Source organism: Pseudorca crassidens, chromosome 20, assembly GCF_039906515.1.
Source record: "Pseudorca crassidens isolate mPseCra1 chromosome 20, mPseCra1.hap1, whole genome shotgun sequence".
NCBI classification, from domain to species: domain Eukaryota; kingdom Metazoa; phylum Chordata; class Mammalia; order Artiodactyla; family Delphinidae; genus Pseudorca; species Pseudorca crassidens.
In genome coordinates, this window is record NC_090315.1 from 35,722,453 (window position 1) to 35,748,771 (window position 26,319).

Below are 26,319 nucleotides of genomic sequence, written 5' to 3' on the forward strand. Positions count from 1 at the left end.
CCTTCTCCAAGAGTCTCGTCCTGATGTTTGAATTTAGAAACCACAACGGTCTGCACTAGGCCAAAAAATCACACCCAGAATGAGTGGCTAGGTCTTGAATTTTAAATAACCAGGAAACTCCCAGAAGTACTTTTGTCGGCAGCTGGTGAGGTTTCTTACGTTGTGAGTGATGGAACCAACTCTGACTGAAGCCAAAGGTGAATTAACTCAAAATACACAAGGTAGCTCCTGTCATTTGGGAGAAGCTGAAGACCAGACGGGGAGGATAGGAATGTCCTGAATCTGAACAACTTAAGAATCCATCGACGAATGAATGAATAAAAACTTGTGAGATATATATATATGTGATATATATATGTGAGATATATATATATTCCATATAATAATATGGAACATTATTCGGCCATTAAAAAAAACAAAAAAACGAGGAAATCCTACCACTCTGCAACAACATGGATGACCCCTGAAGGCATTATGCTAAGTGAAATAAGTCAGACAAAGACAAATACTGTAAGATCTCGCATGTGAAATCTTAAAAAACAAACAAGCAAACAAACCTTTTTGAAAAAGAGGTCAGACTTGTAGTTTCCGGGGTGGGTTGGGTCTGGGTGGCGTGGGGGTGGGGGGCGGTGTGAACAGGGGTGGAGGGGGCATTGGAGGTAGGTGGTCAAAGAAGTACAAACTTCTAGTTATAAAATAAATAAGTACTAGGGATGTAATATACAACGTGATGACTGTGACTAACACTGCTGTATGATACATAGGAAAGTTGTTAAGACAGTAAATCCTAAGAGTTTTCATCTCAAGAAAAACATTTTTTTCTTTCTTCTTTTCTTCTTTTTTTATTGTATCTATATGAGAAGACGGATGTTAGCTGAACCTACTGTGCTAATGATTTTACAATATATGTAAATCAAACCATCAGGCTGTACACCTTAAACTTACACAGTCATGTTGTCAATTATTTCTGAATTAAACTGGGGGGAAAGAAAGAATCTGAGCAACAGGAAGGAATGATGGGTGTGGTCAGTGTGCGGAAGTTGTGAGGCATCTGATCCTGTTTTCTCGCTTTCCCCCTCCATTCCATTGCTCTTCTATCAGGATGCTTTCAGCTGCAGGTAACGGAGATCAGGACTTAAATAACAAAAGTATGTCATTATGTCAAGTAACAAGAATTCTGGAGATAACTGATTTGGGGGTTGATTTGGCAACGCCAGCACATCACAGTTTGCATCTCTGATTCTTCTGATTCTTGGACTCTTCAGCCACAAGAGGTCTGTTCCATCTCCAAATACAATAGATTCTCCCCACCAGTATTGCAAGGAAGAAAGAGGGACCAAAGGATGGAGTTGGGGGTGGGGTTCCTTTATTAAGGAGCCGCCTATCATCCTTCCCTTTATACTCATTGTTTGGGACTGGGTCAAATGGCTACCCCTAGTGGCAAGGAAGGCTGGGAGAGTCTCTGGCATAAGGGATGGGAAGAGCAGTGATTGGCTTACAGCAGGGCTTCATCCCCTGGGGCTGGGCATGTTGCTGCCCAGAACTAAATCAGGGTTGTTCTAGCAAGGAGGATGGGGCAATAGCTCTCAAGATTCAGATTCCCAGGAAAGAATCAATGGGCCTAGCTTGGGTCATCGTGTTTGAGTCACAATATATGATTGAAAGGTAATCTTCTGAAAGGAAGCAGGATCCTGTGGCTGGAACAAGGGTGATGGAAGCTGAGTGTAAAAGAGACACAGCTCCCTCTCCCATTGACGTTTTCAGATAGCATGACAGGCTACATAATTTGTAGGGCCCAGTGCCAGTAAAAATGTGAGACCCCTGTTCACAAATTATTACGAATTTAAAGATGGTGGGACTTCCCTGGTGGCGCAGTGGTTGAGAGTCTGCCTGCCAATGCAGGGGACATGGATTCAAGCCCTGGTCCAGGAAGATCCTACATGCCGCGGAGCAACTAAGCCCGTGTGCCACAACTACTGAGCCTGTGCTCTAGAGCCCGTGAGCCACAACTACTGAGCCCACGTGCCACAACTACTGAAGCCCGGGTGCCCAGAGCCTGTGTTCCACAAGAGAAGCCGCCGCAACGAGAAGCCTGCGCACTGTAACGAAGAGTAGCCCCCACTCGCCACAACTAGAGAAAGCCCGTGCACAGCAGTGAAGACCCAACACAGCCAAAAATAAATCAATAAAAATAAACAAATAAATTTATTTTAAAATAAATAAATAAATAAAGATGGTGACTAGCATGGGGCCATGTGTGACTGCACGGGTCACACACCCATGAAGGCCCTGGGCCTGGCTCAGAATGGAGTGACCATTTCAGGAGAGTCAGCCTTGGGTGGGTGTTTCAGGGTCTGTTTTTGTATGAAATTGGATTAAAGACATTCATGAATGGTGGGGAAAGTAGTGATTTATATTGTTATAATTCACATATGTCCAGGCTTTTATACAAACTATTAGTTAAAGAGCAGCGAAAGAGGTGATCACACCCCAGCTTTGTGTATAACCCCAGGCAGAGGCAGAATTCAGAGAAGACAGAGTTCTGAGGGGGCTTCTACTCTATCCCAGGTAGACTAAGCGGGTTGGCACACAGGCTTTATTTCTCGTGCCTATTCAGAGTTGGCCGTGCCAGTCTATTATTTGATCATCTCAGTGGCCCTGTACGGTGCAACGTATTATCTCCATGAGGTCACTGAGGCTCAGAGAGGTCATGGTTATCCGTGGTACATGGTCAAGCTGGGATTGGAAGCTAGGCAGTCTGAATCCAGAGTTCGTGTATGTCAGCACTCTGAACTGGCAGCATTAGAACAAGTCTAATGCGATTGAGGAAACTGTAAGCTGTGGGCTTGGTAAGACCAGACATAAAAGGGCTGTTTTTGAGGGACTTAGACTCCTAGGGATGGTTTGATAAGGGCTATCACTCCAGCAACAGAAATGCAGGATGGATTATAGCCCCAGCATGTCAACAGGAGATCAGTCAGGGAGGCTGAACCAGAAAATAAACTTAATTTTTCTCACAAAAGTGTCTGTCATACTTGGTCAGTTCCTGAAATTAATCCACTAGCCAGGAACATTTGCCTAAATACTTTTAATTAAAATGCATTATAATAGGATGAAAACCAGAGTACAAACACAGTATTCATGTTTACTAAGAAAACGGCTGAAAATATTCCAGATCGCTGAATACATTTGGATAATGAAATTGTAAACAGCTTCTTGGTTTTAATTTTATTTAAAATATTTATATAGTTAAAAAAATAACTTGCTGTTCACTTTCTACCAAAATGCAGGAAATGTTGAGACATTTTAAATTAGTAGAGATTCAGCACACATAAATAAAAGTCCTGTTTCAACTGCAGAATGATAATATTCCTGACCTGTACCACCCATATCTTGGCAATCAACCAGTCCCATTCCATTTGGAGAACAATGTCAGCCGCAAATTCAATTTATCTAATGTCCAAAGTTTGTGAAAGTGTCAAGTTTTATGAGATTTCCCAGTGAAATTAAGACACTGCTAAGCTCATTTCAAAATCAATTTTCTTTCTAGGACAATTCTTAGGAACCTCAAGAATCTCTCACTTTATATAATAAGCAGTATACATTCAAGGGTTGATATCTAAAAGAATAAGTACATTTACATAAAAAAGATTCCTTATTAAGTACATTTACATAAAAAAGATTCCTTATTTATTCCTTACATAAAAAGATTCCTTAATAAGATTCCTTATTATTCCTTCCTGTTCACAGTGAAGGTATCTTTGAAATATTTTGCCATCTACTAAAGGGCAATAAGTTTACTTTATTGATATATCTGAACTACTTGCTAAAGATGGAAGCATTCTCTATGCTTGGGTCATAGAACATATAGTACAAACATGAAAATGAGGAATGGGGATGGTAAAGAAAAAATTAGCCCAAACCTCCATACTTCTCTTATTTAAAAGGTGTTTACCAGTGAAATTCTGTCTGTACAATATTTTTTAATTACAGCATTATTTTTAACAGCATAAGATTGGAAACAATGCAAATGGCCATGGATGGGACAGTGGTTAAATGTTATGGTACATCCATACAGTGGACTAGATTGCAGTCCTGAAAACATAAGCGCACCCTTTATGTTCTGATAGGAAACAATCTCCAACATAAATCAAGTGAAAAATAACAGCAGCTCTAGTGTGTTACCATTTGTGGGGGGAAAAAAGGAAGGAAACAAGAATGAATTTACATATTTCCTTGTGCAAGCTTAAAAATATCTCTGAAACAATAAACAAGAAACTGATAATAGTGGTTGCTTCCAGGAAGGGGACGGGAGGTTGGGCGTCTGGAGTAGGAGGGAGAATTTTTACTGGATATCCTTTTGTACACATGTAAATATGTCATTACATTTAAAAATAAATACAAGCTTTTTAAAAGGTCAAATAATAACATTGCTCATCACTATATTCAATATCATGATTACTCCCATCACATATGTCATGGACTAGATGAATCTGCTTATTACCCTGGGATTTGAAAATGCTTAGACCAGTCTGGGAATTCCCATACTGTTTACTTCTTTTCACAGGGGAAATGAAAGTTCTGCTTTAGTTGAATGGATAAAAACACAACTTTGCCAGCCTTCAGAGGCCCCTTCAATAGTTCACAAGGTTCCTGTGATTTTATATGAAATGGGCAGGACTGGAATAACAGGTCTTTTGTATTCATTGTTGCTAATGGAAACAAATGGCCTAATACTAGTTTTTGTTTTTAATCACTGAAGAGCCATTCAGTATGCAAATATAATCCTCTCAATAAATATTCATTTGACTGAATGACTCTTTTTCCTTTTTTTTTTTTTTTAATTATAAAAGCAACACGACTTGATCTGAAGAAACCTCAGAAACTTCAGTGATGTCGGCCATGAGACTCCACCTTCTAGGCTTAAAGGAAGTTACTACCATCCTCTCTAGAGCAAGGGTGTAAAAAGCAAGTAATAGATTAATCCCCGCTGAGGAGGCTTGGGTAACTGGCAGAGCAGATGCTCAGAAGCGCTCAGACCCCTTACCAGTAAGCCATTTCCGTTGTATCTGTTCTAAGATAACAGCATCACTGAGAAGGGAATATAGTCTGGGGAAGGTAAGTACTAACTGATCTAAGGAGCAGCGCGTTCCTTATGTGACCGCCCAGCAAACAAAAACAGCATTGGACCCTGGGTCACATGTGCCGGAATTCCCACTTAGTCAAAAAAACAGTGTAGCTGCCCTCCCTTCCGCTGGAAAGGTTTTCTATTCTTGAAATGTGGGAGACAAATTCCTGAGGGGAAAACCCAAACATTCAACAACCGTTTGCTTCTCCAACAAGGCTTCCCATATGTTGAAGCTCCACAGAAGAGTATTTTGTTCTTAAAAATAATAACAGGCGGGGGGCAGGTAGGGTTCTCTAGTGACGGTGGGAACTTCGGGGCACAAACACTGTGAAGTTTGTTAATTTCAAGACCAGCCCTGGGAGACAGAGAAGCTGACATCAGGGCAGGATCGCTGGCCGAGCTGCTAACTGAGAGCAACTGAAGCCACTACTGCAGACCAGCGTCTTGGCCTTCTTGTGGTGCAGGGACTCAGGGCTCACGGGGAGCAGGGGAGCGGGGGAGTGGGCGGGGCGGGGGGGGCGCACCTGCTGGGTTGTGGCACACTAGCTACCGCCTCCCTATTCCTCCTCCTTCTCCCCCTCCTCTCCCTCCTCCCCCTCCTCCTCCTCCTTCTCCTCCCCCTCCTCCTCCTCCCCCTCCTCCTTCTCCTCCCCCTCCTCCCCCTCCCCCTCCTCCCCCTCCTCCCCCTCCCCCTCCTCCTCCCCCTCCTCCTCCTCCTCCCCCTCCTCCTTCTCCTCCCCCTCCTCCCCCTCCCCCTCCTCCTCTTCCTCCTCCTCCTCCTTCTCCTCCTTCTCGGGGATCTCCACCAACAGGATCTGTTCCCCGGGATCCGGGCCTGGGCTCATGTGGACCCGCACCGAGTGCTCCTCGGGCCAGGCCGCACCCCCCTCTTCTCCCTCGGACCTCCCCTGGGATGCAGGTGGCGGAGAGCCTGGGGCCGGGGTCTCCGGGGCCGCGGGCTGTTTTGGGGTAGCTAATCGCGTCTCTCCCGCTGCGTCTTCCGAACTCTTGGCCTGGAATCCAGAAAAAGTGACTCGTGAGGCAGAGGGGTCTTGGACACTTCCCAGTTCCCTCCTTCTGGGACCCCTGGGACCCCTGAGGAGGAAGACAGCGCTCCGAAATCTAATAGCTGGAAGGTTGGGCGGAGCTGCGTCAGGGTTATGTGGTAGAAACGGTATATTATGGGGAAGTTGAAGGATTAAAAGCCCGGTAGGATGTGGTGAAGCTCTTTGGGATATTTTATGTCTCTGTGGAGTTGCAGGGCCGGAAGCCTGAGTGAAGTTGCGAGTTCAAGGGCAGAGTCCCGTCAACAGTCACTGAGCTACTGAGGGAAGAGAGGCTGTGACCAGGAGGGAGCGCCACCAAAACCTCTGCAGAGCTCAGCCAGCCTGCCCTGCCCGGTTAGCCGGGATGTGTACTCCCTGGTGAATGAGAAAAGCTCTAAGCAAATACTAAGGTAAAGGCTGCTGAGGGCAGGAGCAGCTGTGGCCTGGCCTGTTTCCCGGAAGGTCTCGAAGGTTGAGACACCACCCCCGCTCCCCACCGGCGGGAGAATGGGCTGGGTACCACTGGCATTAGGCTGGGCTGAGCCCCTGTGTCTGGAGACTTGGTGGGTACCTCCAACCTCCAGCCTGCGGGTTTCCCATGAATGGGGTTCCCGTGGGTAGAATTAGGGAATTGGGTGAAAACCCAAGCCTTGTGGATACCCACGGCCCCTCCTGCTCTCTCTGACGCCATCTCTGCATGGGAGGAAACTGGGGAGGGAGCAGCCCCCAGAGCAGGAGGCCCAGTGGTCTGTAGGGAGTTTAAAGTGAGAGCAGTCAGCATGCTTATGAGGAATAGAGAAGTCAGAGGGCGCTGAAGGAGGGGAATTGGGTGGGGTGGGGGGAGCCAGGACACTCCTAGATCCCACGGCAGCTCTGGGGACCTGCCGCTCCCTCTGTCTCCACGCGCTTCTGCATGTTTCGGTGCACCTGTTCCCCCCACCCCCGCCCCGCCCATCCACTGTCAACTCTGACAACACGCTTCCAGGGCAGGATGCCCAGATGGTGCCCATTATGGGATCTTCTTGAAGCATCCTGCTGTGAATGGAGCCAGAAGGATCATGGCAAGTTTGATCAAGTGCTTCACTGTGTTTAACATGCTTTTATGAAAGTATCCAAGGTAACCTGCTTCATCTCTGCTACCCCATGTGACAGCCAGGAGTAATGTGGGCCCCAGAAGGTCCTGGAGGAGATTCCCCAGGACACAGGGCTGGCAGTGACAGCGTCAGGATTTGGACCTGTGTCTATAGGCTTCTGTTTAAGAGCTCCATGTACTCTGCCCTTCTGCCCTGGTTGTTCTAAAATTGCCTCTTATGAGAACACTCATGCAAATTTAATTCACATCTCCAAGCTGTCTGGGTGAAGAGCTAACACTTAGAAGCAACAAATCCCATTTCAGATAAAACCTTTCACTGTACTGAGAACATTCTCGGAGGTCATGTTCACTCAGCCCCACACACCAGCCAGCACTAAAGACCCCAACTTGCCAGCTCGACCCTGCCCTTGACAGTTTGCGAACCAGACAATCACACCTGTCCTCAATTTGGGGCCATCGGTGGATGCATCTGGAGAATATACTGGAACCCTGGGTGACTTTGGTGTCATTCCCCAACTCCTGCTGTCAAATGACCTCTGGATCGGTCTCCTGGACCAGCCTGGATTGAGACTGAGTTCACCAGCCTCCTCTGATTTCTGTCTTGTAGACTGCTGTCCCCTCCCTGCCACTGAGCTTCTGCCTAACCCCACCCCCCCTTTCCCAGCAGCCTCCCTAAAGGACAGTCATGAACAACCATAATTAGTGCAATCATCCTAATTGGCACTCTTGGCATTAGTCACAGAAAAAAGTCCCAGAACTAAGTTAAAAATTCCCTTTAGACTTAGGGGGTGGGGACAGTTGGCACCATGCCTGTCACCTTGGATTTTCCTTTCAGATATTTTAAATGGTCACAGACACAACATTTAATATGAGAACATCACTGTGGTCTGGGGAGGGACACTCCCTGCCCACACCCACTGCTCCTACCTCTGCAGCAGCAGCCGGATGTCCATCTGGGGGAATGCGCCCACACCAATCTCCACTCTCAGTCCAGGGATGGGCATATGAGCCAGTCCTCCCCAGAGCACCACACTGAATGGCTCAGGAACTGACATGTGACCCAATTCTGTCCAGTGACTATGAGCCCCGGGACTTTTTGCTGAAGCTACTGAGAAAGAGGTACTTTCTTTCTGTGGGAGTTCCTCAACCAGGAGGATGTGATCTTGGGGGATGTCCTCTTAAGCTCTTGGGGGACTGCCTGGGAATGGAACCATCCCCAAGGGAAGCAAAGGTGATAGAATGGCAGAACTCATCCTACCGGCATCATTTGAACTTTTAGATCCAGCCTTGCCTGAACTTTTCAATGACTTGCTCCTATAAATTCCCTGTTTTTTCAAGCTAATTTGAGCTTGCACTGTCACTTGCATTTCTGTCACTTAAAACCAAATGAATCCTGACTGATAGGAAGAAGGAAAAACCGTCCCTAAAATGGAATGTGTGGGTCCCTAGGCCTTCTTCCTGGCACGCGGTTGAAATGGACCAGGTCTCCAATGGCATTACCTGTTCCAGCACCTGCTGCTGTCTTGCAGCCGCCTCCAGCGCAGCCAGCTCCTTGAGTCGCGCCCTGAGGTGGGCAAGCTTGCCATCTTTGGCCCCCTTGGCACCCATCTTTCCTGATGCAGCCAGGGCGGCACTGAAGAGCTTGGGGGTGCCTGGCCGTGGAGGAAGGATGAGTACGCTCTGCTCCTTGGGTTTGTTGTCGTTTCTCAGCATTCTCCTGAAAGAAAGCAGCGTCCACTAACGTGACCAGCAAGCTCTGGGAGAGAATGAAGCCGCGTTGGTTCGGGCAGAGCCCTTGAGTTGAGTTGTGTGATGGTGTTTGTTTTGACTAACAGTTTCTGAGCTCCTTTTCTGAGCCCAGCACAGTGCTGTTTGAGGCATCACATCTCACTGAACAATCAGAACAACCATAATGTTGTGGGTCTTATTGCCTGTACGTTATAGATGAGGCTCAGAGGGGTTGAGTGGCTTTTCTGAGGTCACACAGGAAATGATGCAGGATACTTTAGTATATAGAATCAGAAATAGGATGTCCAGATGAAAAAGAGCCCGAGCTTTCTGCTTCTCCTTCTTTTGCTTCATTGTCATTTCACCATCATCACCATCACCAATGTGGACACAAGTGTCTGTATGTGTCAGGCTCTGTGCTCAGACCTTTACAGGCAGGCATTCTTTGGTGACCCCTGTGATCCCCCTTCCTGGTGTTCACACCTCTGTGTGACCCCCTCACCTTGAGGGTAGTGGGACATGTGACTTGCTTTCAACCAGTGGAATACAGCAAGGGAGATCAAATGTCATTTTTGTGAATGTGTCACATAGGATTGTGGTCTGTGTCTTACAAGGAGACTCTCCCTTGCTGGCTGTGATGAAGCAAGCGGCCATGTTGGGAGAGGCCTACATGGCAAGAACCTGAGGGCAGCCACTGGCCAATGACTAGCTAGGAACCGAAGCCCCCAGTCCCACAACCACAAGGAACTGAATTCAGTCAACAACTATGGGACCTTGGAAGCAGATCCTTCCCCAGTCGAGACTTCAGATGAGACCCAGCTCTGGCCCACATCCTGATTACTGCCTTGTAGTGGATGCATCTAAGCTGTCCCCAGACTTCTGACATGTAGAAACTTTGCGATAATAAATATGTGTGGTTTTAAGCCACTCAATTTGTGGTAACATTGTTACACAGCAATAGATAACTGATACGCACTTTAAGTCTCACAGTAATCCTTACAGGTATGTCCTATTATTCTCCCTCATTTCAAATGAGGATGTGGACGTCCAGAGGGGCTGAGTAACTTTTCCAAGGCCACACAGCTAGGAAGTGGCAGAGCTGGAATTCAAACCCCTGCCTTTGACCCCAGCACCCCAAGTCTTAAGGATTACAAAGCAGTATCATGGTCATTATCTTCTTGGACGCTGACAACACTCCATGACCTGGAAAGGGCTGGGATTACCATACCTAGAAGGGTTGGGGAAACAGGCTCAGAATGGGAGGAGTGACACGCCCAAGGTTACAGGAAGTGGCAGAGACAGAATTACAGCCCAGATCCAATGCAATATACCACCCTGCTTCTCTAAATAAGGAGAGAATTTTCCATCAAAGAGAGCCCCAGCCTTTATTAAGGAATTCTTCACACTACAAATACATGATGAGTGGTTTGGCTCAAGAACAAATGAGTTTCGCCTGCAGTCTAGCAGGTCTAGAGGACTAATTGGCAAATTCATTCATCAGGGTTCCGGCCAAACTTGTTTGTTTAAAAATGAGGCCATTACTGGCTGCTTATCTAATCAGAGGCAATGGATTTAAATTGTGCATATTGATATTAATTGCCCAAGACTTACATTTTTGAGCTGGGGCTCTCCCAGGAGACCACAAACATGATAATTTTCAGAGGCCTCTTCCAAGCCCAGCACTGTCACCTGTGTTATTTGAGTCCATAATTCACAGCACGGCAGTCCGTGGGAAGGCTCGGCGTGGTACTCAAATGACACGAAAGAACCATCTACAGGCCCTTTGCTGGTCGCTAATTATCTCTGTTTTGAAACACTGAGCTGACTTCTGGGACATTTCCAGATCAAGGAAATTTATCCTCATTTTCAGATGACATGAGTTTCACTCTAATTACTGTATAATTCACCCCCGGAGAGAGTGGCATGCAGGAGAGCTTTTTGCCCCATTTCTTGGAGTGGCCAAGTCAGAGAGTGAAGTGTCTCACTTCTTTGGGGCCTCAGGTCCCCCATCTGTAAAGTGGGGAGCTTGGACAGAATCTCAGCAACTCAGACTTCCCCAGGCCCTGTGGTTCTCAGACCTATATCTTCTTGGATGGGCAGAGCTCATCTGTGATCCCCTGCCCCTCTCCTCAAGCTTGCCTGTCCAGAGAAGCAGCCTCTGATGAACCGTGCCACGGCCCACTGTATGCAGCAAGGCCCGCCAGCCCCTCCTCCTTCCTCTGGCTGCCTCACCCCAGCACACCGCAGGCATGGCCAGGAGCAAGGCCTCTGCGGGATCCCGGCTGACTTGCTAAACCCACACCTAACCCAGCCGGAGGAATGGGATGACAGCTATGAGTGTGTCTTTTCTGAGCCATGTTCCTCTTGCAGGGGGCAGGAAGGCAGGGGGAGGGGAAGCCGGTACCTATTCTCAGACACGAGCAGTCAGTTCTCATTATCCGTGGTAGTTAAGTTCTGTAAAGTGTCTGCAGACACGGAATTAGTGACTACTGAGCCATGGCTTCTGGGGAAATACAGGATTCGGTTACGGTGAGCCTCTCCACGCGTTTTCATCAACTGTTCATTACATAATCTTGTCTTGTGTGTGTTTCTGTTTGAAGACATCTTATTTAATATACATCACTGATTTGTTTACAATGAGCGCGCGGCTCTCTAACTCAGGCCTGCGTGGGGCGACACGAGACAGCGCTTCAGCGCTACACCTGGGGCCATTTCAACAGCAAAATCACCAACAAAAATCACAAAAATGTGAAAAACATGCTACATGATGGACACACAAAGACACTTGTTTACAGTATGAGCTGAAACAAGAAGGCAGACCGTCACCTTCTTCAACTCTAGCTGGGAACGTGCCCTTTAGGTAACTCAAATTTTTGCCTCTGGGCACACGTCTGCGAGTGTCTGCGTAAGCCTTTGAGTATTGATTCGGGGATTACAAATAAATTTAGTGAGTAGGCAAATTGCAAGTATGGAATCTGTGAATAATGGGGATTGACTGTGCATCCTTGTCCCTTGGGACAGTAGGGGGACGTGGATAGACTTGGGGGAAAGATCACGTAGACCAGCCACTGGAAGGGCCCCATGGCTTCTCTAAGAACAGCCAGGTAAGATGAATTACAGGGCAGCTTCCTTCCCTGGGAGACCCCAACGCCTTGTCTATATTATGCTTTAAGGTCAACACTGCATCCACTCACCTGGGAGCTGCCAAAGGGATTCTGTAAAAACTTAAGTCACAGTAAGTCACTCCTCAGTGTAAAACCCTGCATAGCTCCCATCTCCCTCAGAGCAAAAGCTAAAGCCATTGTGAGGCTTCCCCTACAAGGCCCTACCCAATCTCACCCCCTACACTGCTCCCATCCCATATCAAGCTACATTCATTTTCTTGTTGGTCTCCATGTAACACTGAGTCTGTGCCTCCTTGGGACCTTTGCACATGCTGTTCCCTCTGCCTGGAATGCTTTTCCCTGCAGGCAGTTCCCCAGCTCACTCCTTCACTCTGGCAGGTCTCAGTTGAGGTGCCACACCCTGAGAATAACTTTTCCTGACCAACTTATCTCACGTAGCTCCCTCCATCACCTCTATCTCTTCAAGTGGCTTTATGTTTCCTTATGGCCTTTATCCCCAGCTGACACATCACATAGTCATTCCTTTCTCCATTGTTGGCTTCCCCGACTAGAAGGTAAGCTTTGTTTGCTCCCTCCTGTGTCCCCAGGGCCTCGAACTATCAGCTCAATAAATTATTGTGCTGTATGAATGGACATGGTGAGTTTGTTCCCTTTATTATGACCACTCTCTGTACAGATTATTTATGGTGACTGAAGTGGAAAATATGAATATGTGATAAAAGGCAAGGGAGGAAATACCAGATAGGTGGATTAAAAAGGCTTTATCCCATGGGAAAATTATAGAGAGAATTTAATGGGTAAAGAGGAACAATTATTATTATTAACATGTATTGAGCTCTCCTGTGTGCCAGGCCCCCTGCTAGAGACATTCACATACACTATTTTATTTAATCGTCTCCACAACAAAGTGATTACCCTTATTTTACAATGGAGAAACTGAGACCAGAAAAGTAAAGTAACTTTTCCAAGGTCACACAGCCAGTACTGCACATGGACAGGACTTGAGCCCTATCAGCCTCCCAAGCCTATTGTGCATTTTCTACCACATCGTGCTGCTTCCATCACTCAATTTAAAACCTGATCTTAAGTGTTTGAAAGCAAAAAACTGCTTTTCTTAAAAATTACCTTTTCCAGGGAATTCCCTAGCGGTCTAGTGGTTAGGATTCCAGGCTTTCACTGCTGGGGGCCCAAGTTCAATCCCTGGTTGGGGAACTAAGATCCCACAAACTGTGTGGCATGGCCCCCCCCCAAAAAAATTACCTATTCCCCAACAATACAAAATACAGATGCACAAGGTTATTCATTGCAGTACTATTTATAATTGCAAAATATTGGAAATAGCCTAAATACAGTTGTTAAAAGGAATGAGGAAGCTGTCTGTGGACTCAGTGAATGTTTTCTGGGATTTCTCGTCAAGTGAAAAAAAGTCAAGTGCAAAAGAGAATCTGCAGTGTGCTATCCTTTGTGTAAGACAGAAAGGGAAATAAGCAAATATTCACAGATCTGCCTATTTTTGCAAAAGGAAACACAAGGAGAAAAAAGCAGAAACTAAGGCGATTAGATTCCTGTAAGGGGTGGGTGGCAACAGGTGCAGGGAGTTGGGACCCTGAATGCACTGTTTTGTAGCCTTCTTCCATGTTCATGTTCTACGTATTCAAAACACAAAAAATCAACAAGGGTCAGTGTGGGGGAACCCTGAAATGGAACGCAAACTGAAACACGTGAGCCTAGCTGTATTTCAAATGAACAGAACAACCACAGTAAAGGGAGGAAGACAGAGAACCAATCCAGGTAACCCTGAACACAACACCTACATCATGGGTCCTCAGGCTAAAGACAGAAAGAACTGCTCTCTGCTTAGACGGCTTTCTTCTTTCCAGTAGTATGAAATAGGGATTCTGGTGCTACTTTCTCTACATTGTAGGACTGAGCAAATGAATCAATGTAATGAGGATAGAGGGAGTCAAATTTCTCAGTGTTGGAGGAGGAATTTACAAATATAGAAAAGGAGATTAGAATGAACTCTGTGATGTTGGATCGAAATTGTTAGATAGGTAGAAGTAGAGACAGAGATATACAGAGATATAGATAGACACAGACAAAAAAATAGATGTTGATATATATGTCTGTGCATATACATATATGTATGTGTGTGTATATATATATATATTTGCATTTATACATACAGGTGTATATGTAGATGTATTTCCCAGCTCTGTCCACTGTGGAGGCCTAGTAACACCCCAGTAGCAATGAGAGCACTTAGTACTCATATCTTGGTTTCTAAAAACCATTCCCCTCTAAAAGGAATCAAGCCTCCTTGGAGAAATGGCCATTTCCAGGGATGCAGCAGGGAAAGTAGAAGATGAATCGACGGCATCTTAGTGTGCCTATGAGCAAAAAAGTGCTAAAATATAACAGGGATGTAACAAAAGTTCACTATATTCAGCCTAAAGAGGTGTCCAGTGGCCAATGTGGAACAATTTGAGCCTGAAAATGATTGTAACAGGATATTCATGGAATACAGCAAATCCATACCATTATAAACAGATAAATGAAAAATCAAATAAATGGGAAAGAAAAGAAAGTTCTTCCTTACAGTACATTGCTAGCTAATAAATGTAGAAAGCATGACAGAGTTAGAAAATCACCGTTTTGCAACCACCATGGCAATCATTGCAAGGAACCTTCAGTGGAGGCTGAAGGTAGTGAGGTAAAGTGAGATAAGGAACAGGACATCTACATCATCTCAAGGTGACTCGCCACTCATTACTTATTAATTTCAAAGGGAAAAATAGTAACTTGAGAGTGTGGAAACTTTAATCCAGTGATCAGAGTAAAAAAATCATCAGAATAGGGAGAAAGCAGCCTCTCTATACACTGTGCCGAGAAGGACACAACATCACTTCTGAGTAATTCCTGCCCCAAATGCAGAACCTGAAGGTAATGATGAGAAAACATATAAACTTAAATGGAGGGACATTCTACAGAATAACTGGCCTGTCCTCTTCAGAGAAGTCAAAGTCACTGAAGATAGGAAAAGGTGAGAAACTTTGATCCCAGATCAAAGGAGACTCAAATGGCAACATCATGCAGAGGGGGATCCAGGAATGGAAAAGAAGAAAAGCAAAGCTATAAAAGACACTATTGGGACGATTAACAAAATTTGACTACGGATTAGGGATGAGTATTGCTTCAATACTGAATTTCGTGATTTTCAGAAAGGTACTACGGTTATGTAAAAGAAAGTCTGAGTCCTTAAGAAATGCACACTAAAGTATATATGGATTTCTTTTACTAAAAAAAAAAATGTACCTGGCCTTCTTCCGGAGCAACTTCTGAGACTCCGGATAATGCACCAGAATGTCGTTCAGGTCCTTCTTATCCAGAATGAAGAGGTTGGTAAACCCGTGGGCGATCACGTTAGCCGTGCGCCGGTTCCCGCCCCCAACAGCCAGCAAGCTGGGGCAGAGAAGGGAGGGAGGTGAGACCCTCAGGAGGCTGCAGTTCTGATCACACTTAGCATCTTCACTTTCACCCCTGCCTAGAGCATCACGATGGCCTCACACGGGTGACAGCTGGGCCCACCTTGCATATGTCAGCAGGTGCCAGTGCTGTATGCATAGCGGTTTCCTCAGACCCAGCGAAGGGCCCTTGAGGACGTAGTCCCACCCACTGGCCATCCCTCCCTTCCCCAGCCTTTGCCGAGGTCCCCCTGTTTCACCCCGTTCTGACCTTATTTCTCCAAACACAGATCCAGCTTTCAGCGTCACCAGTACGGACTTCCCATCCGGGCCACCCAAGACCTGCACCTGCCCCGCCTGGATGATGTACATCTCCCGGCCTATCTCCCCCTGAAACAGAGAAGGGGGCAAGTCCCTCTGTCATCACCAAAAGCAACCACAGAAGCAGCAGGGCTGGGCCCAGGCGCTGGTGGCACAGTGCAGAGGAACCTGGGCTGGGATCGAGCCCTCCTACCGACTTGGTATGTGGTGTAGAGATAGTCACTTCCCCTCCGGGCTCTCAGTCTCCCCACCTGTAGATTGCAGGATTACGGTGGGGAGTTAGTGGTGTGATGGAAAATGCTAGATAACGAGGCCCAGGTGTAGTGGTATTTGGTAAATTTCCAGTTATACGCACCCATGGAGGGCCCAGAGGCATGGAAAAGCTCACAGCGGTTCATACAATCAGCTGATACCTGCGCCTCCCCCATATCCTATCAGGAGCCCGGGCGGCATTTGCTTACTGAAATAGGAACGATAATGGCTTTAATAGGAATGTCCACCATTACCTAACGCCTCTGTGCCAGGCGCTGCTCTGAGTGCTTTATGTGACTGAGCTGCTTAGTCCTCAACAGCCCTCTGCGGTAGGAACTCTGCCCAAGGGCACAAAGTTAAGCAAAGCCGAGCCGGGATTTGAAAACAGGCAGTCTGGTTCTATGAACCCAGAGTTCATGGTTGTTATGAACCCCCATTCATATGTTGAAATCCTAACCGCCCCCCCCCCCCCCCGGCTCCTCAGAATGTAACCTTATTTGGAAATAGGGTCATTACAGATGTAATTAGTTAAAAGAAGATGAGATCATACCGCAGTTGGGTGAGCCCCTAATCCAGTAGGATGGGTGTCCTTATAAACGACCTTCGGGCACAGAGACAGGCGTAGAGGGAAGACAGTGTGAAGAGGCACAGGGAGAAGGCAGTCATCTACAAGCCAGGAGAGAAGCCTGGAGCAGATCCTGTGCTCACCGTCCTCAGAAGGAACCTACCCCACTGACACTTGGATTTCGGACTTCTAGCCTCCAGAATTGTGAGACAATACAGTTCTGTCATTTAAGCCATTCCATTTGTGGTACTTTGTTGTGGCAGCCCTAGCAGACTGATACAACGGTCTTAATCACAAATGAAACCAAATGAACGAATGAATGAATAGCTTTGCTTCGGACTAGAATCAGAAATACCCAGTCTGCCAGCACCTTCCAATCCTCATGCCTTCATAGACCGGTGCCCTGGCCTGATACCTATCGGCCACACATGGTGTGTGTAAAGGGAGAGTGACCAAAGACTGGTAAGTGGCTTGTGCTTTTGATTCATTTGACAAATATTCCCTGGGCATCTCACACATGCATGGCCTTCTTAACAAAAAGGAAGAAAGTCTCGTTCCCCTGTTTCAGTGTCCAATTTGACACGAGGCTGAAGTGTGAGGGGCTGCAGAGCTCACCCTCATCTCACTGACACGCCAGGGGTGGTCCTGGGGTGGCCTCGGGTTGTCTCAGCAAGATTGTCACAGCGCCAAACCTGTCAGCAGAGGGCGCCATTTACACACGTTCACCAAGTGTTCACTTCAGCTTCCACGGCAAACTTCCCAACAATCTGATTCATTTTTCCTCATCAGAGGTAAAGTCTACATCACCCACAAGGATATTGGCAACAGCAATGGCACCGACTCTGTGCCAGCCATGGTGCCAAACTCCCTATGCATATCTTCTTCAATTCTCACAATCACCCCATGAGGAAGATACTATCAATATCCCTACTTACCCATGAAAAGAGTCAGGCTCAGAGAGGGCAAGCCACTTCCCCAAGGCTGCACAGCTAGGAAGTGGCTCCAACGTCAGACAAATCCTTCTATTGTTCCCAAACTTCTCTTGGCCGCTAAGGCTGCAGCTTTAAATTCTCAGCCATACCCTTGTCCCCATTCCCCCAGCTCTTTGCTTCCAGAAACTTCACTGTTATGCAGCATACAGCTTGGAGATGGGGCCCTTCTGGGGCTGGGGGTTCCTGAGTTTCACAGGGGGTTCTTGGGCAATATTTTCACCCCTGTATACACACTAAGCTCCTCCACCCTGATCACTCACTCACCAAGTGAGCTCGGTCTCACCTCAAATCCCAAAAAATGGGAGCAGAAGGGGCCTTAGACACTGTCTGGCCCTGGCATTCAAACCCAAATGAGTCCCAGGATCAGGTGGATGATGTCAAGGAGAGGAGGGAGCCTGTGGGGCAGTGGAGAGTGGTGGGACCTGTGGCGTCAGGAGAGGACGACATCCCCTTCAGGGCCAGCCCCTTCTCCACTCCTCATGATTCTGGCTGTTTGGGAAAGTGGGGCTCAATGCTAGCCGATTTTCTGTTTTCAGCCGGAAATCTGGATTTTTATGTGAAACCTTCCAGTTTTTTTTGGCAATGCTGCGCGCTTTGCAGGATCCTAGTTCCCTAACCAAGGACTGAACCCAGGTCACGGCAGTGAAAGCACCAAGTCCTAACCACTGGACCTCCAGGGAATTCCCGAAACCTTCCAACTTTTAAAGGCTGGAGACTAATTCAAATTTTTATTTTTAGATTAGTCCAAAAAAAAAAGAAGGAAAAAAAAACCCCATGAAACATCTGTGGGCTGGCTCCTATGCAAGGACCATTAGTTTGCAACCTCTGACCTATCCTACCCCTCCTCCAGCCCCATTTTCCTGACAGGAAGACCAAGACCCTGGAAGCAGGTCCATCTACACAGTCAAGACCCTGCCCCTCTCTATGCTCCTCACTTTCCTCTTCTATAAAGTGGGGCTCCTCGTCCTGGCCCCCATGGCCCCAGGAAGAGGGAGCAAGGCCTGAGGCACATCTGAGTTCAGTGCCTAGAGCTGGACAGAGCCTCCTCGTGCCAAACAAGCCAGGAGCCCTGGGGTCAGCTCACCACCCTCCTCCCCTCCTGGCAATTCCGCTCGCCCCGCTGTGCCTTCATAGGCCCCCACTCCAGCCCAGCTGCCACAGGCAGTGGCTGTGAATCCCAGACCGCCTTGAGGCTGCCCTGGGCCACTCACCTTCTTGCACACGTAGTCGTTGGGCAGGTAGACAACAGAACGAAGTCTCTTCAGCATGTCGAAGATCATCTGCCGGTCACAGCCCTGGCCCCGAGAGGACGGGAAAGGAGCCGTTTAGAGGAAGGTGTGGGCTCTGGACCTTCCAGAGTCTTGAGGGTGGGGACACTGGGTGGGCCATACCTGGAAGAGTGCCACTTTGCTGACGATGTTATAGTTCACATCGATGGCGAGGTCCAGCCGCATCTTATCTGGAAGCTGCACCATCAGCTCTGACTCGTCTGCAAATGAGACCCTGCAAGGTTCAGAGGCACAGCCGGGCCCCTCCTTCACACACACAGGGCCTGTCCACACCACACTGGTGGGGACCCCAGGCACACCATTCCTCTACCACCTGGAACCACTCTAGATTGGGAGGGTATCCTCTCTGCCTCCAGGCCTTTGCCAATGCCGTTCCCTCTGCTGGGAACAACCCCCTTCACCTTCCTGGCTAACCCTACTCATTCTGCAGAACCCAGCACTCATGTCACCTCCTCCAGGAAGCCTTCCCTTGACATCCTCCCACCTAGCTATTACGTTATCAGTCCCTGTGCCATAGCACATATCACACCCTTTACTGCAATTGTTTGCCAATGATCTGTCTTCTCCACTCACGTTATAAGAACAACATTAGCAAGAAATGAAGTATTTGGAGCACTTACTATGTGCCAGGCAGTTTCACAGAGTGCTTTACCAAGATGATTTCACTAAATCCTCCCAGCAGCTCAAGAGGTGCCCACTATAACCCACTTTACAGACAAGGACAGGGAGACTCTGGAGGGCAGTGACTTGCCCATGTCCATGCAGCCCAGGGGAATGGAATCAGGACCCCACCCAGGCCCTGTGACTTCAGAACCTATGCTGGGAGAGCAGTATGTCTGCCCACCATGGGGTCTATGGTGCGCAGCTGAGAGCCTGGCACAGAGTGAAGGTCGGTAACTGGAGACAGAAATGTACCACGGGGCCCCAGCCCCGTGCTCTGTCCACTGCACCACAATTAGCTTAGGGCTCAAGTGCTGGGTCTGTGCAACCCTGGGCAGGTCAGAGCCCTCTCTGGTCCTCAACATGTGCCCCTGTGAAAAGTCACAAGGCTGTCACTAGAACAGAATGAGGCAGTGGAAATGAACATGGCTTGGAAACTGTAGTCATGTGCTTTGTCCACAGACTTGCCAACACCCCCAACTCAGGAGACCGTGGGCCTCGAGTGTGGCTTCTTTGAGACCAGAGTGAACCCCACAGAAGCAGTGGGGGGCCCTTTCATTTTTCTGAGGGCCTTGGGAGACTCTAGGCACAGTGCCAGTGGCCCATAAGCTTTTCAGAGCCCTCCAAAATGATGTCTAGGCTCTGAAAACAAAATTACTAGCTCCCCAAAATAAAAAGGAAACAGGAAAAAAATACAGTCAATTAACATGTAATTAACCTATTCAAATTTCACTAAGGATTCCATTTAGAATCTGTGAAAACTTCACTATATTTGGAAAGTTTACAGGTAAGATTCTCCCACTTTGCAAGAATAACGGAGCACACCTCATCATTGACAAGAAAGCAGAAACAGCAGTGAATGAAAATGCATTGTTTTAGCCAATTTCAGAAGCAAAGTATAACATCAAAAAATTTTTTAAAATATATTGTAATAAACTCTAATGGAAAATAATCTGAAAAAGAATTTTTTAAAATTTACAAAATATGTATTATATGTATGGATGTATATGAAGAGGAAGAGAGGAGAGAGAAACAGAGACAGACAGAGTCTTCCCTCCTGGTTCCAACTGTACTTCCATCTTCGAATGGAGATGCATTTCAAGGTGGGGGGCGGCATTCAGAAGACAAGCCCTTCATGTCTTCAGGGGTCTCCTGATGGCTTAATTTGGGCACCGCCCAATGCCTCCCCAGGCCGCTCTCACTTAAATGTTGGGGCCAAGAGAGGCCCCCATGCTCGGGGCCTCAGGGACACGGGATGAGGCCAGGGCCCAGGAAGGCAGGGCAGGGCACCGGGTCAGGCTGGGGGAGCTGGTGACAGCTGGGTTAGGGCGGGGAGGGGAGTGGGGAGGGGGCGTGGTCTTACCCAGCATGCCTTGGGAGTGCCAGGTGTACTCATACCAGGTCTTGACCCGGTTTTGCACGGACCTGGGGATCTTGTAGAAGTTCATGTACTTCACTGTGCTGTCCATACAGCTGCGGTAGTAGGTCTCTCCCGCAGTAGCGGCCCCCACCACGTCTCTCATCTGGGGGTAAGGTGGGTGGTCAGGGGAGCCGCTGGGTCAGAGCGGGGCCGGGCTCTGGGGACGTGTGTTGTGGGCACCTTTACTTAACACAGGCCAGGGGTACGTGCCTGCGGGGCTGGGGGGAGATCAGGAGAGAGGGAATCCCCTCTCATGTCCACACACAGGTTTTCCGACGATGCTGCACGTGGAGGAGCGAGGCTGCTGGCCCCCTCCCGTGGCCTCAGGTCTCTGGGGCCACACAAGGAGGGAAGGCCTCCCTGGGCTGGGCTGATTCTGGTACAACGTGGCCCCTTGGTGCCAGAGGTCACTTTGACACCATGCGCCACCCTCCCGCCCCGCCCCGCCCCTCCCCGGCCCGAGGAAATATGAACCAGGAGTGCTGCTCCTTGGAGCAGAGCCCCCAAAGGTAACTCTGAGGACCCCTGGTGGTTGCCTCAGGCACTGACTACAGTATGAGCCGCACCCCCAGTACATTAGAATCCACCGGGGACTTCTCTCCAAGGGAACAGCCCAAATCCTCAGCCCCTGCAGAAAGCCATTCAGCCCAACTCTCCAGCTGTCCCAAAGGACTGACATTTCAAATGGGAAGCAACCTCAGAGAGGAAATGGCAGAAAGAGGGCAAAGGGCCCTGCAGGCAGGTGGTTTGGAACAGACTAGTGACCCAGCTACCTGTCCGATCATCACGGAGAAAGCGAAGACACCTGTGAAATAGTTCAGACCCTGGAAGACAATTTCAAAGAGCGTCCTGGGGTCGGGCAGGCCGCCGATGGTGATGAGGGTCTTCACAGCCCAGTAGTAACAGCGAATGTAACTAGGGAGAGAAGAGGAAGGGGACCTCAGTCATCACAGGCCCCGCCCTGTGGATCCTGGGCAGCCTGGCGTGGATACATGTACACTGTACAAAAGAGAAAAAGCTTTACGGCTCATAAGTGCAAACAAACAAACAAAACCAAAAAAAAAAAAAAAAAAGGAAAAAGCAAAAACCCTGTCCCAACTTCAGAGCCCTCTGCCGCTTGTAGAGCACGTTCACAGGTACTGTGTGGTTTTGTTGTGGCTCTGCCCCGACGCTGCAGAGATATGTTGTCATCCCCATTTACAGATGTGGAAACTGAGGCTTCCGGACATTACTTAGAAGACTTGGCAGGAGGATAAACCAGGGTTTTCCGGCTCCTGATGCCTGGGATCCCTCAGTTTCCCTCAATATGTTTTCAATGTCCGCAGTCTTTCCTTTGCTATCCCATCATGAGGTTTAAGAACAAGCTCAAAAGTGGAAGATATCTGGAGGATCACCTTTTCTGACCCTCCCCCTTGCCTGTCCACTAACCAGATAGTGAAATTGAGGGCCGCAGAGAGAAAGGGAACACCCATGGTCACCAGCTGGCAAGTTCCAGAGCTCAGACTGGAAACCAGATGTCATCTGCTTCTCTGAGCTAGCACCCACCATCAGTAAGCCTTTGACACAGCTCATGAATCATCGGAAAGGGAGGTATGGGTGATGGGGCCCTACTGTGTGGTAAAAGGCATAGGAAATGCCTGTGCTTGTCTAATTATCACAAAGCAGTGAGAGTCCCTCCCTTTTTTTTTAAAGTTTTGCATGTTTATTTATAATTACAAGTGTACACTACTCCAACAGAGCAGCCCCATTGTTATGTTCTAATTTTTAGCCACTAAGTCCTACAAAAATAAACCTAAGCTTTTACAATATCTTAAACAATACAGAACTAAAATCTTTATAGCTACTTAAAGGGATTTAGTTACCAAGGTGTTTATGTTCATACCTTCAGACCGTGCCCTCCCGTCAGCAAGGTTGAGGTCAGCAGGGCCTAAAGCCAGGGCAGTCTCAGCAGGCTTTCCTGTGCTTCCTGTTCTCCCACCAGGGCACAGGAATTGCCCAGAGCCTGCCCTGGCTCCAGTGTCCTGATACACCCATGTTTCCAGGGTCCCTGCTCTACTGGGAAATGGAGAACATCAACCAGCTGGCCAATCATCTGGTCCAAGAATGACCCCACATTTGTCCTCCCCTGGGCTCTGCTCACCAGCTATTTATGCAGCACTATGCTTAGAGCATGGGCTCTGGAGCTGGACTGCCTGGGCTCAAACCCAGCTCTGCCACTTTCTAGCTTCATAACCTGGACAAGTTACTCATCTAGTCAAGCCTCAGCGCCCTTCCCCTGAAAGGGACATGGCAATAGAGCATTCTTCACAGGGCGATCATGAGGGTGACATGAGGTGCAAAAGAGCGCCTGGCACACGGTGGGCTCTCAGTAAATGTCAGCTATCAGAGCCTTCCCTGTCACTGGTGCCAGCAGTGGGGAACAATAGACTCACCTATGTCCTCAAGAAGTTCACTGTCTAGTGGGGACAGGCAAGTCAACGTGCAATGAGCACTGGTGGGTGGGGAAGCAGAGGTTGCTGGGGAGTTGGGGCAGTGGGGGGGGGAGGCTCTACCTGTGAATAGCTGCGAGGCCTGGGGCAGGGCTCTGGGCCTCCTGACCCCTCATTACCACCTAGTGCAAGAAAAATCTCAGAATCATGAGACAGGCCTGCCCTGTCAATCCCCATCATACCAGTCCTGGCCACCAGAGGGCGTGCTGAGCAGCCTTTAGGAGGACTGAGCTGGGCGCCACCTGGGTACTGCCTGGACTCTGGGTGCCACTGGGCCACCAATAGAAGATGAGTGATATCCACACAGCTCCTGCTTTGCCCTAAACCCTTACTGGCTGCAGAAGTCAGCCACTGGCATGGATGGCACATCTTAGGGGCCTCCCAAGTCTTCCACGCCACTGGGTCTGTGGGGACCCCTGCATGCTGCCCCAGACCCGGCCAAAGCAGAGCAGGATGAAGAACCCAAATATTAATATATAGGAACTTAGGTCCTTACGCTCCCTGGCCTATAGCAGGTACTCAAGGAATGGTCACTATTTTGAAAGTTATTATTACGGATGATGTTGGATTTCTACAGGAATTCTCCTTCACTACTTGTGCTTTTGCATATCCTGGGGTTCCCTACAGGATTCCATTTCGAAAAGGGTAACGCTGCCAGAAAAGTGTGCCCCTCCACTACAGAGCAGTGAGAACTCCCCAGGGCCATGCAGAGGGAAGTCCCAGATGGTTGGCCCTGTCCTCCCCTGCCCTGCCTGCCATTCCTCCCAGGCCTACCCGTGATGGGGGCCAGGCCCAGCTCCAGGACGTGGGTTTTTAGCCTGTTGGACACAAACCCCTTTGCAAAGCTAACAAAAGTTATGAGGAAGCTTCTCCTTAGAAAAGCCAGCATGTTCCCAAAATTTAGTTCCAATTTCAAGGGGTGGTTCTGACCCCCTTAAATCTCTGGACCCCTGGTTAGGAACCCTTTCCTGGTGTGCCGGCTTCCCCATAAGAATGGCCATAGCTAGGAAGTGAGGTCACTGACTCCTGTCCAGGCACAGGCTGGACATGTTACATACTTTATTTATTCTTCACGAGAAATCTGAGTGTAATCCTACCCCCATTTTATAGATGAGAAAATTGAGTCTCAGAAAGGGTAAGGGCCTTACCCAAGGCCACAGAGCAAGATTTAATGAATAGCTTCTGTTCTTCCCTTTGCATAGAACGTCTTCGAGTCCTCCCTCTGCCCCCTTGTGAGGGGATGAATGAATGAATAAATGAGTGAATGAATGGTCTAGTCATGGGCTCAGGAGCAGGGCTGTGGGTGGGTTCAGCCGCGGGGAAGACGGAGCGGGACCAGTGGTGATGTAAGCGTGCTGGGCCCTGACCCCATCCCCGACACACTCCACCCCACAGCAGATGGCAGGATTCCCCCCGCCTGCCTGGTTGCCCTGGACCCTGTGACTCTCTAGGTGAGCTCCCCTCAGGCCACAGGCCCGTCGCAGACGGCTGTGGCCATTGGGGCCAAGGTTGGGGCATCTGTACTGAGAAGGGACTTTCTGGACCAACAATCACTCTAGAGAGAAGCCACCTTGGACACAAGTGGCCTGTTCTAGTGCCAACTGGAAACAAGCACGTGGAGGAGGTGAATGTGTCGACAGCCGGACTGAGCATTTTGTGTCACTAGTGGGCACAGCCCAGGGTGAGGCAGGGCCTGCCTGAGGGGACTCACTGACCCCCTGGGCCTGAACTCTTCCTCCGCCTCTTTGTCACCACAGCTGACCGAGTGCCGGCTGTGGCCTGGCATGGGATCGGTGACTCAGATGCACCCAGTCCTCACAGTTACCTCTTCAAGGTGTGGGGCTCCTATTATCAGACCCATTGGGCAGATCAGGAAACTGAGGCTCAGAGAAACGAAGTGAGCTGCCCACTGCTAGCAGGTGGCAGCACCAGGAGTGAGCTCCGGATTCCTGTTTCTAAAGCCTGTGCTCTGAATCTCCAGGCCCATCCCTGACCTTGACCCTAAGTGCTTCTGTCTCCTTCCCACACTGCCCTCCATCCTCGTTATCACACAAACCCTCTCTTGACCTTTTCTTTTTTTTTTTTTTTGCCCTCACGGACAGGGCCCTAACCCCTAACCAGTTCATCTGTCTGCTTCCTGCCTGTCCTCCCCATCCATCCTCCCATCAGCCATCATTGGGTGATCCCTTGAACTGGGATTCCCCTGGGTCCTGTCATTCTCCTGCTTAAAAGGCTTTGAAAGGCAAGTGGTGAGAGGGTAAATGGGCAGCTTTCAATAACCAACCAAGCCTCAGAAATGAGGTGGTGGACGGGAACTCTCTGTACTTTCCAATCCACTTTTCTGTAAACCTAAAACTGCTCTAAAAAAATAGTCTCTTAATAAAAAAAAATAATAATTTTTTAAACACTTCATAAAATGTTCATACCCTTGGCCCTGCCATCCTTCTGTAGGAATTTATTATGAGGAAACTGTCAGACCAGAAGACAAAGATTCCTAAACACAGACACTCCCTGCAGCATCACCACGTGTCATCATGAAAAAACTGGAGACAACTTAAGTAGCCAATGACAAGGAAATGGCTAAATAAATGGTGGTATCTCTGTGTGGTGGGGCATTGGTACCACGGTTTTTAAAAATTTACTGATGGGAAAATATGCACAATATTATGTTATTCTATTTCCTTGTTGGTGACAATTCTTTTCACATTTCTAAAATAAGGATTATCTTATAATCCATGTATACGTTT

General features: G+C 48.3%; 1 protein-coding gene across 7 annotated transcripts in view; it reads right to left on the reverse strand.

Annotated features, from left to right (window-relative positions):
* Window positions 1-5,685: 5,685 nt before the first annotated feature.
* CNGB1 (cyclic nucleotide gated channel subunit beta 1) overlaps window positions 5,686-26,319 on the reverse strand; it is a 93,280-nt gene continuing 72,646 nt past the window's right edge. For all 7 annotated transcript variants that reach the window (XM_067721004.1, XM_067721005.1, XM_067721006.1 and 4 more), the window contains 8 exons: window positions 21,857-21,998; window positions 21,027-21,186; window positions 19,106-19,203; window positions 18,926-19,009; window positions 15,856-15,974; window positions 15,436-15,582; window positions 8,768-8,984; window positions 5,686-6,141 (listed from right to left, as the gene is read on the reverse strand). In XM_067721004.1, coding sequence (XP_067577105.1) covers window positions 5,686-6,141; window positions 8,768-8,984; window positions 15,436-15,582; window positions 15,856-15,974; window positions 18,926-19,009; window positions 19,106-19,203; window positions 21,027-21,186; window positions 21,857-21,998 — 1,423 coding nt within the window. The remainder of the gene's footprint in view (window positions 6,142-8,767; window positions 8,985-15,435; window positions 15,583-15,855; window positions 15,975-18,925; window positions 19,010-19,105; window positions 19,204-21,026; window positions 21,187-21,856; window positions 21,999-26,319) is intronic.